The 15,840-nt window shown below is 40.6% G+C and overlaps 1 protein-coding gene across 1 annotated transcript in view; it reads right to left on the bottom strand.

Annotated features, from left to right (window-relative positions):
* CLIC4 (chloride intracellular channel 4) overlaps positions 1-15,840 on the bottom strand; it is a 99,683-nt gene that overhangs the window by 19,617 nt on the left and 64,226 nt on the right. The window contains exon 3 of the mRNA XM_039473541.2: positions 10,245-10,370. Within this exon, the coding sequence (XP_039329475.1) occupies positions 10,245-10,370 (126 nt within the window). The remainder of the gene's footprint in view (positions 1-10,244; positions 10,371-15,840) is intronic.

The raw sequence follows: 15,840 nt of genomic DNA, 5'->3' as shown, positions 1-15,840 counted from the left end.
CAGTGACAGAACAGACATGAGCACCCAGGGTATTTAGACTTTCAGATTAGTCCTTAATTCTGCTTATATCACAGACTCTTAATGGTAGACTAGCTAAGAATGTTTCTATGCTTTTAGGAAAGATCTCAGATTTTTTGCCTTTCTAGTGTTAATATAAAAATGAAGGCTGATTAGCCTTGCAAATTCCTTTACTGTATGTCTCATTTAAAAAAAAGTATAACATTTTATTGCATGCCCCTGCAAGTTTTTCTACCTTCCTTCTATTTTATCCTTTTATTAGTAAGTTAGCCAAGTATCCAGGCTGTTTCAGTTAAAAACCCAAGTTTCAAAGTATTTTAGCAAAGTGGTTTCTTCATATTCAAACAAGAGGAACTAAAAAGTCTACACAAAAATACTTTCCCCAGAGAAGAGAAAGTTCACTTTAAAACCTACAGTTACACACACCAGTAAAAGTTATTTGAGATTTGAGCTTTTCATTAGTCTCTCAATGTTAAGCAACTCTAGAGTAGACAATTGCCTGTATTTATATTTGTCATGATTAAATCAGGAAGTGTTCACAAAAAGCCACTCTGTTCTCAGTATCATCAAATGCCAAAAACATGTTATTAGAAATGCTAGATTCCAGTCAACCAGCCTGCACAATTCTTCTCCCTTTTCTCCTCAACCTATTTAGAAATAAAAAGTCTTACAAGCAGAGCCTGAAGAGGACTAGCAATAAGGACCTGAGACCTCCTTGTTCTGGAAGGAAAAGGCAGTGAGACAGAATCGTCCCTGGGTGCCCTGGAACAATATAATACAATAGAGGGGGAAGAAAATAAATGCAGGTTGTAATCCTAAAAACACTTCCTCCTCCCACTCTTCACCTAGAAACAATTCTGCATGATGGAAATTATGCTAATTAATTAGCATTTCACATCCTGGGTCCATCCCACTTCAAACATACTGTTTCAATGCATACAAATAAATAAAAATTCATCAGAAGAGTTCAGATTCATCTACTTTTTATTTATTTTTTTTTTTTTGAGATGGAGTTTCACTCTTGTTGCCCAGGTTGGAGTGCAATGGCGCGATCTCGGCTCACCGCAACCTGCCTCCTGGGTTCAGGCAATTCTTCTGCCTCAGCCTCCTGAGTAGCTGGGATTACAGGAACGTGCCACCATGCCCAGCTAATTTTTTGTATTTTTAGTAGAGACGGGGTTTCACCATGTTGACCAGGATGGTCTTGATCTCTTGACCTCATGATCCACCCGCCTCGGCCTCCCAAAGTGCTGGGATTACAGGCGTGAGCCACCGCACCCGGCTCATCTACTTTTCCAAAGAATTCACTGAATTAAGGGTGGGTGTGGTGACTCATGCCTGTAATCCCAGAACTTTGGAAGGCTGATGTGGGAGGGATCACTTGGGGTCAGGAGTTCCAGACTAGCATGGCCAACATGGTCCAAACCAGCATGGCCAACATGGTGAAACCCCATCTCTACTAAAAACACAAAAAGTAGACAGGCATGGTTGTGCATGCCTGTAATCCCAGCTACTTGGGAGGCTGAGGGAGGAGAATAGCTTCAAACCAGGAGGCAGAAGTTGCAGTGAGCCAAGATGGCATCACTGCACTCCAGCCTGAGTGACAGAGCAACACTGTCTCAAAAAAAGAAAAAGAATTCAATGAATTAAGTTTCATAACCACCTTTGGTCTGATTTGCTCATCACAGTCAAGTAAACTATCTTTGATTTCCCTCCTACCTTTCCTCTACACTTGAGCTAGCTTTCAATTTTCTACTCATTAAAGCACAATCCCAATTAAAGACTTAACATTTTCCCTCTTTTACAAAAGCCAAACCCAATAAAATGAGAAGTAGAAAGCAGAGAACAAATGAAACACAGATTTTTAAAGTCACATTGATATGGCTTCAAAAGTATCCCTGCACTGCCACCATTAACTATGAAACCTTGGACAAATTATTTGGATTACATCTTCAGTTTCTTCACAAACTCTTTGTAAGGATTAACAGAGATAATCCACAAAATAACCAACAAAGCATAATGCATGGCACATAATTAGCGTTTGAGTGTAATTAATAAGAGCAGACGGATAAGCAGCATCAAAAACAATCCCTGGCCAGTCATGGTGGCTCACGCCTGTAATCCTAGCACTTTGGGACGCTGATTCCGGCAGATGGCTTGAGCCTAGGAGTTCAAGACCACAGCTTGGGTAACATGACGAGACCCTGCTCTCAGACACTAATTGAAAGTGATCGTCCTCTCTACAAAAAAATACAAAAATTAGCCAGGCATGGTATGGTGGTGAGTGCCTGCAGTCCCAGCTACTCAAGAGGCTGAGGCAGGAGGATTATGAGCCTGGGAGGTTGAGGCTGCAGTGAGGTGAGACTGCACCACCACACTCCAGTCTGAGTGATAGAGTGAGAAGCAAGACTGTCTCTAAACAAACAAACAAAAAAAAAGTCAAAAGTAAAAATTTTTACCCCTGCAAAGGATTTGGTACATTGTGAACATTTATAACACAAAGATTCCCATGTGTTTAAACTGAATGAAAAAGACCATTTCTGGTTACAGTATCTCTACGAATATGCTCAACTATAATGGGGCTGGAATTTTTATGTAAAAAAGCAATATGAAAATGTCTCTTTTCAAGATCCAATTCAAAGCTACTATGTCTTACAGAGCATTAGATTCTAAGAATCTAGAATATTCCATATTAGCTCTATTATTTCTCTTAATATCACTTTCCCTCAGAGAAAAATAAGGAATAATGAGGTAGGGCACAGTGGTTCAGGCCTGTAATCCCAGCACTTTGGGAGGCTGAAGTGGGCAGATCATGAAATCAAGAGATCTAGACCATTCTGGCCAACATGATGAAACCCCATCTCTACTAAAAATACAAAAATTAGCCAGGTGTGGTGGCATGCACCTGTAGTCCCAGCTACTAGGGAGGCTGAGGCAGGAGAATCACTTGAACCTGGGAGGCAGAGGTTACAGTGAGCCGAGATCATGCCACTGCACTCCATCCTGGCAACAGAGCGAGACTCCGCCTCAAAAGAAAAAAAAAGGAGTGAAAATTCTTTATTTTTATTCTTGTTTGAGACAGGGTCTTGCTGTATTGCCCAGGCTGGAATGCAATGGCATGATCTCAGCTCACTGCAACCTCTGCCTCCCACGCCCAAGCGATCCTCCCACCTCAGGCTCCCCAGTAGCTGGGACTACAGCTGTGTGCCACCACACCCAGCTAACTTTTCTATTTTCTTGTAGAGACAGGGTTTCACCATGTTGCCCAGGTTGGTCTTGAACTCCTGAGCTCAAGCAATTCATCTGCCTTGCTTTCCCAGAGTGCTGGGACTACAGGCATGAGCCACCACAGCCAGCCGAAAAGTCTTGACTGTTGCTGTTGAAGGATCTAAAAGAATGTGAGGAAATGTCCATTTAACTGAAGTCATATCTATGTTAGCACAGTAATTTTAAAAACTTAAATTGACTTGGAATAATTTATATTATAAGCACTTCAGACAATGCTTTAAAACAAAAGTTTCCTTCATAGGGAATGAATGATAATTCAAACTGCTTCTCTATTTATAATTTAATGTTAATACAATAATCAACAGAGACATGAAAAGATCACTTTAAATTAGTGGCTCAGAACAAGTTGGCAAATATGGAACTTATCTCAGAGTTGACTTACTTTTAAGACTAAAAAGGGTCCAGGTGTGAGAGCTTACACCCGTAATCCCAGCAATTTGGGAGGCTGAGGCAGGAGGATTGATTGAGTCCATGAGTTTGAGACCAGCCTAGGCAATATAGCAAGACCCCATCTCTAGAAAAATTTTTAAAAACTTAGCTGGGCATGGTGGTGCACACCTGTACTCCCAGCTCAAGGGAATTGTTTGAGCCCTAGAGGTCAAGGCTGCAGTGAGCCATGATCGTACCACTGCACTCTAGCCTGGGCAACAGAGCAAGACCACGTCTCAAAACAAACAAACTAAAAACTAAAAAGGGATCTAGGAGTGGGGCATAGTGCTGCATGCCAGTGGTCCCACCTATTTGGAAGGCTGAGGCAGGAGGATCATCCTAGGCAGGAGCCTAGGAATTCAAGGCTGCAATGAGCCAAGACTGTACCACTGCACTCTAGCCTGGGCAACAATGCAAGACATTGTCTCTTAAAAAAAAAAAGTTAGGCCAAGCACAGTGGCTCACACCTGTAATCCCAGCACTTTAGGAGGCTGAAGTGGGTGGATCACGAGGTCAGGAGATTGAGACCATCCTGGCCAACATGGTGAAACACCATCTCTACTAAAATATAAAAAATTAGCCGGGCATGGTGGTGAGTGCCTGTAGTCCCAGGTACTGAGGAGGCTGAGGCAGGGGAATCGCTTGAACCCAGGAGGCAGAAGTTGCAGTGAGCCGAGATCGCACCACTGCACTCCAGCCTGGCAACAGAGCAAGACCTGTCTCAAAAAAAAAAAAAAATTATAGACAGGCACGGTGGCTCACACCTGTAATCCCAGGATTCTGGGAGTCCAAGGCGGGTGAATCACCTGGGATCAGGAGTTCAAGAGCAGCTGGCCAACGTGGTGAAATCCCGTCTCTACTTAAAAAAAAAAACAACAAAAAATTAGCTGGATATGGTGGTAGACACCTATAATTCCAGCTACCTGGGAGGGTGAGGCAGGAGAATCTCTTGAACCTGGGAGGTGGAGGTTGTGATGAACCAGGATCATGCTATTGCACTCTAGCCTGGGCAACAGGAGTGAAACTCCATCTCAAAAAAGTTATTTCCAGTAAGTTGAATGCATGTTCGTAATAGTACCCTACTGAGAGATATAAAGCTTCAATTTATATTCACAAATACCCTCACTTTGATTTATTGCAATTCTAATTATATGCATGGCCTGAAAGAAAAATCAAGATATAGTTTTCTTAATGTTGGTTTGGAGATAACTTTACTAGGCATAAAAGGAAGGTTAGGTCTCCTGGGAAGGCAGAGATAAAAAGAAATTCCAGGCTCTTAGAAGGACAGGAAGGATAATAGAGGATAGGTGTTCAGAATTTTAGTATAAAAAAGAATTAAGAAAATAAAATCTTAGGCTTAGACAACATTGCTAACCAGAGAGCAATTCTGCTCACAACAGATGAGAAGCTGGTTATAGAAAGAGACGTTGTTGCTCATCGGCTTCCTGCCTGCCATCCCAACCATGCACATCACAGTCCAGCCACTTGCCCAAGTTTCCCCCAAATATACATATATTAATTATGTTAATCATAATTAATAATATATATTATTACATACTATTTGTGTATAGCATAAATATAAACATTTATGCTATATATTTAAAATGACTCTTCTACTCTGGAATACTTGTCATTCCTTTGTTCAACTGCTGAACATTTTTTTTTTTTTTTGGAGACAGAGTCTTGCTCTGTCACCCAGGCTAGAGTGCAGTGGTGCAACCTCAGCTCACTACAACCACTGCCTCCAGGGTTCAAGCAATTCTCCTGCCTCAGCCTCCTGAGTAGCTGGAATTACAGGTACCCGCCACTGCGTCTGGCTAATTTTTATATTTTTAGTAGAGACAGGGTATCACCATCTTGGCCAGGCTGGTCTCAAATTCTTGTGATCCATACCCGCCTTGTGATCTACACCCGCCTCAGCCTCCCAAAGTGCTGGGATTACAGGTGTGAGCTACAGCGCCCAGCCCACTTTTTTTTAATTAAGAGAGTTTGAAGTTCACGTGTTGGCTCTTCTGTAAAGCCTTTCCTGATTCCATTCACCTTCTCATCATACCACCATAACCACTTCTCCACTCATACTTGACTGTACTTTTGGAGGGCAAGAACTGTGTCTTATTCACTAACATATCCACAATGCTTTGCAGTCCATTAACCCTTTGCAGAATGAATAAACCAATGAATAAATAAATGGATGAATACTGAGTAACTGAGCCAGGCACGTGGCTCACACCTGTAATCCCAGCACTTTGGGAGGCCGAGATAGGCAGGTCCCTTGAGGTCAGTATTTCAAGACCAGCCTGGCCAACATAGTGGAACCATTTGGAACCCCATTTCCACTAAAAATAGGAAAATTAACAGATGCCTATAATCCCAGCTACTTGGGAGGCTGAGTCACGAGAACTGCTTGAATCCAGGAGGCAGAGGTTGTAGTGAGCCAAGATGGTGCCACTGCACTCCAGCCTATGCAATAGAGTGAGACTCTCTTTTAAAAAAAAAAAAAAAAAAAAAAAATTGAGTAACTTCAGGCATACACCTTGTCTTACTGTGCTTGGCTTTACTGAACTTTGCTTCATTTTTGCAGATATTACATTTTTTACAAATTGAAGGTTTATGGCAATCCTGCGTCAAGCAAGATGGCACCATTTTTTCCAACAGCATGTGCTCACTTCACGTCTCTGTCACATTTTGGGCATTTTTCACAATATTTCAAAATTTTTCATTATTATTATTATATCTGTTATGATGATCTGTGATCAGTGATCATTGATGTTACTCTTGTAATTGTTTTGGGGGCACCATAAACCACATCCATGTAAAACAGCAAACTGAAAAGCTGGAAAGAATTTACCATTCTAGATACAACTGATTAATATTGTATGTATTCTGACTGCTCCAGTGATTTGCTGTTCTCCTGCCTCTTTCCCTCTCCTCAGGCCTCCCTGTTCCCTGAGACAAAATAATATTATAATTAGGCCAGCTGATGACCCTACAATGACCTCTCAGTGTTCAGGTGAAAGGAAGAGTTACATACCTCTCACTTCAAATCAAAAGCTAGAAATGATTATGCTTAGTGAGTAAAGCACATCAAAAGCTGAAACAGACCAAAATCTGAGATAGGCTAAAAGCTACACTTCTTGCACCAAACAGTCAAACTGCATACACAGAAGAAAAGTTCTTAAAGGCAATTAAAAGTGCTATTCCAGTGAACACACAAATGATAGAAAAAACAGCTTTACTGCTGGTAGGAAGAAAGTTTGTATGGTCCAGATAAACAATCAAACCACCCACAGCATTTCTTTAAGCCAAAGTCTAATCCAGAGCAAGGTCCTAACTCACTTCAGTTCTATGAAGGCAGAGAAAGGGTGACAAAGCTACAGAAGAAAAGTATGAAGTTAGCAGAGGTTGGTTCGTGCGATTTAAGGAAAGAGGCCATCTTTGTAACATAAAAGCATGAAAGTACAATATGAAGCAGCAAATCCTTATGCAGAAGCTGCAGCAAGTTATCTAGAAGATCTCGCTCATCTATCTAGATCTTCCTTCATCACCTTCCTCAGATGATCTATCTAGAAAATGTGATCCACCTTCATCATTGATCCTCTAGGTAGATCACTGATGAAGGTGGCTACACTAGACAGATTTTAATGCAGACTAAACCTTCTACTGAAAGAAGATGTCATCTATCATTTTCACAGCTACAGAGGAAAAGTCAATACCTGGTTTTGGATCTTCAAAGGACAGGCTGACTCTTGTTGGAGTCTAATGCAGCTGTTGACATTATTGAAACCCATGTCCACCTTCCATTCCAAAATTTGCAGAAAGCTTAAGAATTATACTGAATCAGCTGGTCATGGTGGCTCACGCCAGTAATCCCAGCACTTTGATAGGCTGAAACCGGTGGATCACTTGAGGTCAGGAGTTGAGACCACCCTGGCAACCATGGTGAAACCCTGTCTCTACTAAAAACACAAAAATTAGCCAGGTGCAGTGGTGCATGCTAGTGCCAGCTACTCAGGAGGTTGAGGGAGAAGAATCACTTGAACGTGGGAGGCAGAGGTTGCAGTGAGCCGAGATAACGCCACTGCACTCCAGCCAGGGCAATGGAGTGAGACTCCATCTCAGGGGAAAAAAAAAATATATATATATACTGAATCTACTCTGCACATGCTCTATATATGGAACAATAAAGCCTGGATAATGGCACATCCATCTGTTCACAGTATGATTTACTAAATATTTTAAGCCCACTGTTGAGACCCACTGCCCAGGAAAAAAAGATTCCTTTCCAAATATTACCACTCATTGACAATGCACCTAATCACCCAAAAACTCTGATAGAGATCTACAGGGAGATCATGGTTGGTTTCATGCCTGCTAACACAACATCCATTCTGCAGTCCGTAAGTTAAAGAGTAATTTTGACTTTCAAGTCTTATTATTTAATAAATGCATTTCATAAGGTCATAGAAAGTGATTCCTCTGACGGATCTGGGCAAAGCAAACTGAAAAGTTGGAAAGGATTTACCATTCTAGATACAATTAAGAACATTCATAAGGCCGGGCGCGGTGGCTCAAGCCTGTAATCCCAGCACTTTGGGAGGCCGAGGCGGGTGGATCACGAGGTCAAGAGATCGAGACCATCCTGGTCAACATGGTGAAACCCCGCCTCTACTAAAAATAAAAAAAAATTAGCTGGGCATGGTGGCGCCTGCCTGTAATCCCAGCTACTCAGGAGGCTGAGGCAGGAGAATTGCCTGAACCCAGGAGGCGGAGGTTGCGGTGAGCCAAGATCACGCCATTGCACTCCAGCCTGGGTAACAAGAGCCAAACTCCGTCTCCAAAAAAAAAAAAAAAAAAAAAAGAACATTCATGATTCATGAGAGGAGGTCAAAATAGCAACATTAACAGGAGTTTGGAAGAAGTGGATTCTAACCCTCATGGATGACGTTCATAGGTTCAAGACATCAGTGGAGGGAGGAACTACATATGTGCTGAAAATAGCAAGAGAACTAGAATTAGAAGTGGAGCTTGAAAATGTAATCAAATGGTTCTACCTTCATAATAGAATTTTAATGGATGAGGAGTTGCTTCTTATGAATGAGCAAAGAAAATGGTTTCTTGAGATAGAATCTATACTTAGTGAAGATGCTAAGAACATTGATAAATGACAACAAGGAATTTAGAATATTACATCAACTTAGTTGTTAAAATAGCAGAAGACTTTCAGAAGATTTGACTTTAATTTTGAAAAAGGTTCTATTGTGAGAAAAATGTGATCAAACAGGGGCGCATCACCTCTTGAGAGTATCCCTCAGGCAAAGAATATTTATTTAAAAATTTTTAAATGCTATCAAACAGTATTGCATGTTACAGAGAAATCTTTCATGAAAGGAAGAGTCCATCAATGTAGAAACATTCATTGTTATTTCAAGAAATTGCCACAGCCATCTCAACCAGCAACCACCATCCTGATCAGTCAATAGCCAGCAACATCAAGGCAAGACTCTCCATTGGCAAAAAGATTGACTTGCTGAAGCCTTAGATAACCATTAGCATTTTTTAAGCAATAAAGTATTTTAAAATTAAGGTATGTGTAATTTTTTCAGACATAATGCCATTATTGCACACTTAAAACACTATGATATACTACTGTAAAGATTAACTTTTTACATGCACTGGGAAACCAAAAATATCATGTGACTCATTTTATTACAACATTCATTTTATCATGGTAGTCTGGAACCTAACCCATATCTTCAGGGTATGCCTATAATTATTCGAGAACCTTCTATCTCAATAATCCCAATAATCCTGGAAAGTATATCTGGACATGAAGGGTAAGAGTCAAGTCAACTAGTAATAAAGGTTTGGGTCAGTAGAAACAAAACATGTCAATTTTCAGTATAATGAAACTAGAAAAGCCTAAAAGAAACCAATAATGCTTTGAATCTATGCCAAGATTATAGTATGATGCAAAGCTGCATATTTGTAATATATGTAACTATCATTATAGTATAGGCAGGACCCAGAGATCTGGAACACCTCAAAGAAGTAAGTAAATAAAAACTCTGAATCCTAGGGAAACTGTCTGAGTATAGCTTTAGAAGGTTACCTTTAAAATGAACTGAAATCAAATCTCATAGCAGTCTGTGCCACACTCTTGCTAAAACATTCTTACTGGGTTCAGTTAGAATGTGTCTTTCCCCATCCCTTCTCCTCTTTAAACTTCTCTCTCAGTTTGAGACCTATAGCCCACAAATAACCTATCACACACATCCCAAATCTATTTCTACCATGTACTCTACAGCTTAGACAAATCCTCACCTTTCTTAGTATGGCTTATTGGCCTAGCTGGAAGCCAATTCTTGCATCTGTGTAGCATTAATTATAAGACGCATAGAAAAGAATCCTAGTCATTCCAAATTAATGCTGTGAGAAAGGTCTCTACAGACAAAAAACACAAACTTCAAATAAGTGACAATATTTTCATACATATTTTCTTTGATACTCACTTGGGAGGGCATAAGACTTCTTCAAGAAATTCCTCAATCTTATTTACATCTGTTTTGACTTCACTGTTGAATGTTATAAATGGTGGGTGGGTCCCGGGAGCCAAGTTCTGCAGGTCTGCAGGCTTCCTGTTGGGCAAAATATTCGTCAAAATCAGATCATTTTTTGCACTAAAACAGCAATAATTCTTTAACTTCTTAAAGTGGGCGGGGCACGTTGGCTTGCATCTGTAATTGTAGCACTTTGGGAGGCCAAGGTGCTTGAGGCCAGGGGTTTGAGACCCAGCCAGGGCCACATGGTGAGATCCTGCCTCTACAAAATATAAAAAATTAGCCAGGCATGGTGCTGTGTGCCTACAGTCACAGCTACCAGGGAGGCTGAGGTGGGAGGATCACTTGAGCCTGGGAAGTTGAAACTGTAGTAAAAGCCATGACTGCACCACTACACTCCAGCATGGGCAACAGAGAGACCCTGTCTCAAAAAGAAAACAAATAAATTGTCCGGGTGGAGTGGCTCATGCCCGTAATCCCAGCCATTTGGGAGGCCAAGGCAGTCGGATCACCTCATGTCAGGAGTTCGAGACCAGCCTGGCCAGCATGGTGAAACCCCGTCTCTACTAAAAATACAAAAAATTAGCTGGGCATGGTGGCATGTGCCTGTAATCCCAGCTACTTAGGTGGCTCAGGTAGGAGAATCGCTTGAACCCAGGAGGTGGAGATTGTAGTGAGTCGAAATTGTGCCACTGCATTCCAGCCTGGGCAAGAGAGCAAGATTCCGTCTCAAAAAAAAAAAAAAAAAAAAAAAAAGATAAGAAAAGAAAAATTATCAAAGTGGTTCTAATCAAACCTCTCTCTCGGGCAGGCTGGATACAGTGGCTCATAACTGTAACCTTAGCACTTTGAGAGGCCAAGGCAGGAGGATTGCTTGAGTCCAGGAGCTGGAGTAAGACCAGCCTGGGCAACAGAGTGAGACTCCATCTCTATTAAAAAAATTTTAATTAGCTAGGTGTGGTGGCATGTGCCTGTAGTCCCAGCTACTTGGGAGGCTGAGGTGGGAGGATTGGTTGAGCCCAGGAGGTCGAGGCTGCAGTGGTAGAAATTGCTTGGATATTGATTGAAACAAACCAACCAAAGATAAAAAAATATTTCAGAGATAACCAGGGAAATCTCGAATTGTATACCAAGAATTGCAGGAGAGAACAGCAATGTGGTTAGGGAAGAAAATGTCTACCCTGTTTGAAGACACACACTGAAGTAAGTAGGGGTGAAATGACATGCTGTCTAGCATTTACTTTAAAACATTTCAGCAAAGAAAATAAGAAAAAAGGGACAAAGCAAATGTGGCAAAGTCTTGATAAATGAATCAGGTTTATGGAGAAGTTTGTTCTAGTCTTATGTATGTTTGAAAACTTCAATTAAAAAAGCAAACTTATAAAAACTTCTACTTAAAAGCAATACAATAACATTATTTCAAAGAATGTTTATCCCTCCTATTACAGCGCAGAGTTGTTTATCTTGTTATTAAGTTAGCCTGCCTGCCTTCCTTCTTCCTTCCTTCCATAAATGCACAGAATTTGAATAAAATAAAGAATATCAGCCAGGCCTGGTGGCTCACGCCTATAATCCCAGCACCTTGGGGGGCCGAGGCAGGTGGGTGGATCACCTGAGGTCAGGAGCTCAAACCGAACTTGGGCAACATCGTAAAACCCCGTCTCTACTAAAACTACAAAAATTAGCTGGGCGTGGTGGTGCACACCTGTAGTCCCAGCTACTCGGGAGGCTGAGGCAGGAGAATTGCTTGAACCTGGAAGGTGGAGGTTGCAGTAGCCAAGATCTTACCACTGCACTCTAGCCTGGGCAACAGAGCGAGAATCTCTCTCTCTTAAAAAAAAAAAAAAAAAAAGTTCTTTAATCTTATCATATATAAATTGTGATTACCTAGAAAACAATTTTCTCACTCCAAAGTCATAAACATATCCATTAGCTTTTTTTTTTTTTTTTTTTTTTTTTTTTTTTTGAGGCAGAGCCTCACTCTGTCACCCAGGCTAGAGTACAATGGTGTGATCTTGGCTCACTGCAACATCTGCCTCCCAAGTTCAAGCCATTCTCCTGACTCAGCCTCCTGAGTAGCTGGGATTACAGGTGCCTGTCACTATGCCTGGCTAATTTTTGAATTTTTAGTACGGGGTTTCACCATGCTGGCAGGCTGGTCTCGAACTCCTGACCTCAGGGGATCCACCCGCCTCGGCCTCCCAAAGTGCTGGGATTACAAGGGTAAGCCACCATGCCTGCCTCCATTAACATTTTTATAACTAACAGTCAATTAAATGCCTAAGTGTAAGGTAAAAAGTGTGTTTTCACAAGTAGTGTTTTAAAGAACCGGGTAGATTAGAGAAAGGAGAAGGAGGTCTTGATGCTTTAAAAACAGAACAAAACAAAACAAAAAAACCCATATGGATAGGTAGGGTAAGGCATGTAGGACAAAATAAATAATACCCATTACGTCTATAATTAATTATGAAAGCTTTTAAGCTATCTAAACAAAAAGATTCTTAATTTTTAAAATTTTTATTCAATCTTTTTTAGAGACAGGGGTCTCTCTCTCTCTTGCTAGGGCTGTCTTCAAACTCCTGGGTTCAAGAGATCCTCAGCTGTGAGTAGCTGGGAATAGAGGGCATGCCACTGCCCCTGGCTTCCAAATAAGAACATTTATTAGGGGAGGGAGAAAGCTAGCGTATCAGAGAAAAAAAGAACCAAGGCCGACTAAAAAGGACTGGCTTGAAGTCCCAAATGGAAAAGCTCTGCCATTTACCAGCTACATGATTACGTAAATTACAACCTCTTTGAGTCTGGATTTCCTCTTTATAAGACCTGCTTTGTCTGTAAAGATTAAATCAAATAAGGCACGTGAAAGTCAACTAAAAGCATGCAAATGAAACTCATTACCACTTTTAATATCATATTAACAAAGCATTATGTAGGAAATAAGATTGGCAGTTTTAACTTTAATAGAACTGACGGTTCATAAATGGTTACCTAGAATTAACTTATTGGTAATAAAATCTGATTAATTTAGAGTCATATATAAAACCAAGGAAAGTTTAAAAGGGCATATGATTACCCATTTTCCATTAATATTTGTGATTACTGAATAGTCTATCTTGTTTTGGTTGAAAAGCTATATTTATTTTTAAAATAAAAAAGGCAATAAAACTATTTTCCAGGATTAACCGTTGAGATGACAGACAATTATAGCAGGTCCCGATTCCAAGTGAAGGATTTGAGAAGAAACTTTAGTGCCTCCAAATATATTATTAGCAGACTTCAAACAAAGGGACAAGTTCTAGACAGTAATCTGATTCACTCACAAGCTATGTATCAACCAAACAGAATCTAAGATTCTTCAACTTGCAGTTCCCACCTGGCATTCTCAGGCCTCAGGTGTTCTGTTTGACCCACAAAGGCTCATTTTACAGATGTTTCACAGAAACTTAACACTGTAAGAATTGCAGTTTGAGATAAATGAAACTGAGGCAATAGGAAATGGCTAAAAATTTCAAGACATTTTTGGTTTACTCTAAAAAAGGCCTTCAGTAAATACTCAACAATTGATTAAAACTCATACGAATGTTTCCCTTTCATGAGATCAAGAGCAAAGTGCACAGAATTCATGCCTTGCAATAGGGCGCAAATATTCTTCAGTGTTTTGGGTTTATTATTTTTAGCCTCACATGTCATGGTAGTCTTTCAGATGAAATAAATTATTCTGTTGTTCCCCATTTTCATTCTAGGTGAAGAAAAATAAAAACAAAAACAGAAAGGGAATGAAAGGAATGAAAAGGAGAACTCCTACAGGAGCTAACATTTTAAGAGTTAAATGGCTTAGCCGGGCGCGGTGGCTCAAGCCTGTAATCCCAGCACTTTGGGAGGCCAAGGCGGGTGGATCACGAGGTCGAGAGTTCGAGACCATCCTGGTCGACATGGTGAAACCCCGTCTCTACTAAAAAAATACAAAAAATCAGCTGGGCATGGTGGCGTGTGCCTGTAATCCCAGCTACTCAGGAGGCTGAGGCAGGAGAATTACCTGAACCCAGGAGGCGGAGGTTGAGGTGAGCCGAGATCGCGCCATTGCACTCCAGCCTGGGTAAAGAGCGAAACTCCGTCTCAAAAAAAAAAAAAAAAAAAAAAGGCTTAATTTCTATTAAAATGTAGTTCAGTACACTTGCAACAATTGGAGGAAGTTGGGCTGGTGGCTCAGTTCCAGTTGCTTGGTATGAAATGAGTGCAGCATAGCTCTAAGACACTGGAGCCGGCTCTTGAAGACGACCTATCTGTAGCAAGTCGACTTGCCAACTGAAGAAAAAAGTACTAGGTATATAGGCCTTATCCTTTAAATTGAGCTCCTTTTTTCTCCAGAAAGAGAACAATGACCACAACAACAACATTAACAAAAATTGAGTTTCCTTTTTGAAGGTGCTGATTTTCAAGGCATAAAATTAATTCACATGTATCAAGAGACTACTGGACACTATATATAAACATACAACAACAACAACAACAACAAAATCCACAAAAGTTAACACCATAGAATCAGAATTATTTGTCTCAAAACACTTTACTACTATTAATTATTCTTTGCTAGATTTGATATATTTTGGCTTGACTGATAGTCAAGTTACTAAGTGAACGAATTAATCATGGATTCAACAAAACACACACACCAAGACTCCTCGTCACTACGAATTTGTCTTTGTCCCAGTTCAACCAGTTAAAAGAATTTTACACACAACAAGATCTTGATATAAAATAAAGAATTTTACTGATATGAATTAAATATTGTTAATCTGTCTACTTTTAATGTCAATTTTAAGTCAATCTGTGGAGAAATACTTCAAAAAAATAAAAAGCAGCACCCATGAAAAGATTTCATATATATGATTCTTCTCTTTTTTTTTTTTTTTTTTTTTTTTTTCAGATGAAGACTTGGCGCTGTTGTTCAGGCTGGCGTGATTTCAGCTCACTGCAAACTCCACCTCTGAGGTTCAAGCGATTCCCCTGCCTCAGCCTCCCGAATAGCTGGAACTACAGGCACTCACCACCATACCTGACTCATTTTTATATTTTTAGTAGAGACAGGATCCTACCACACTGGCCAGGCTGGTCTTGAACTCCTGACCTCAAGTGATCTACCTGCCTTGGCCTCCCAAAGTTCTGGGATCACAGGAGTGAGCCACCTTGCCCAGCCCAAATATAGATTCTATCATTTTTAACATCTTAATAACAGCCTAGGAGTAAAGTATATACTGATAACAGATTTAGAAAAATATTCACTAATAATTTTATTAATTCAGCTCTCAACAGAATGTATCATCTTTGAAATCGTCTTGAAAAAGAACATAAAGACATAGCAACAAAATACTCCCTCTTTGTGTGTCTATGTCTCCTCCACCTCTCAATCACACACCCACACCCACACCCCCACCACCACCCACCCACACACACTCCTATCCACCACCCACCCACACACTCCTATCCACCTACACACACACACACACACCCCACCATCCACCCACACATACACACACATTCACTCACACAC

The sequence above is a fragment of the Saimiri boliviensis genome, chromosome 11 (assembly GCF_048565385.1).
Source record: "Saimiri boliviensis isolate mSaiBol1 chromosome 11, mSaiBol1.pri, whole genome shotgun sequence".
NCBI classification, from domain to species: Eukaryota; Metazoa; Chordata; class Mammalia; order Primates; family Cebidae; genus Saimiri; species Saimiri boliviensis.
The sequence above is the reverse complement of the archived record's forward strand: the minus strand, read 5'-3'. Positions and strand labels throughout refer to the sequence as shown.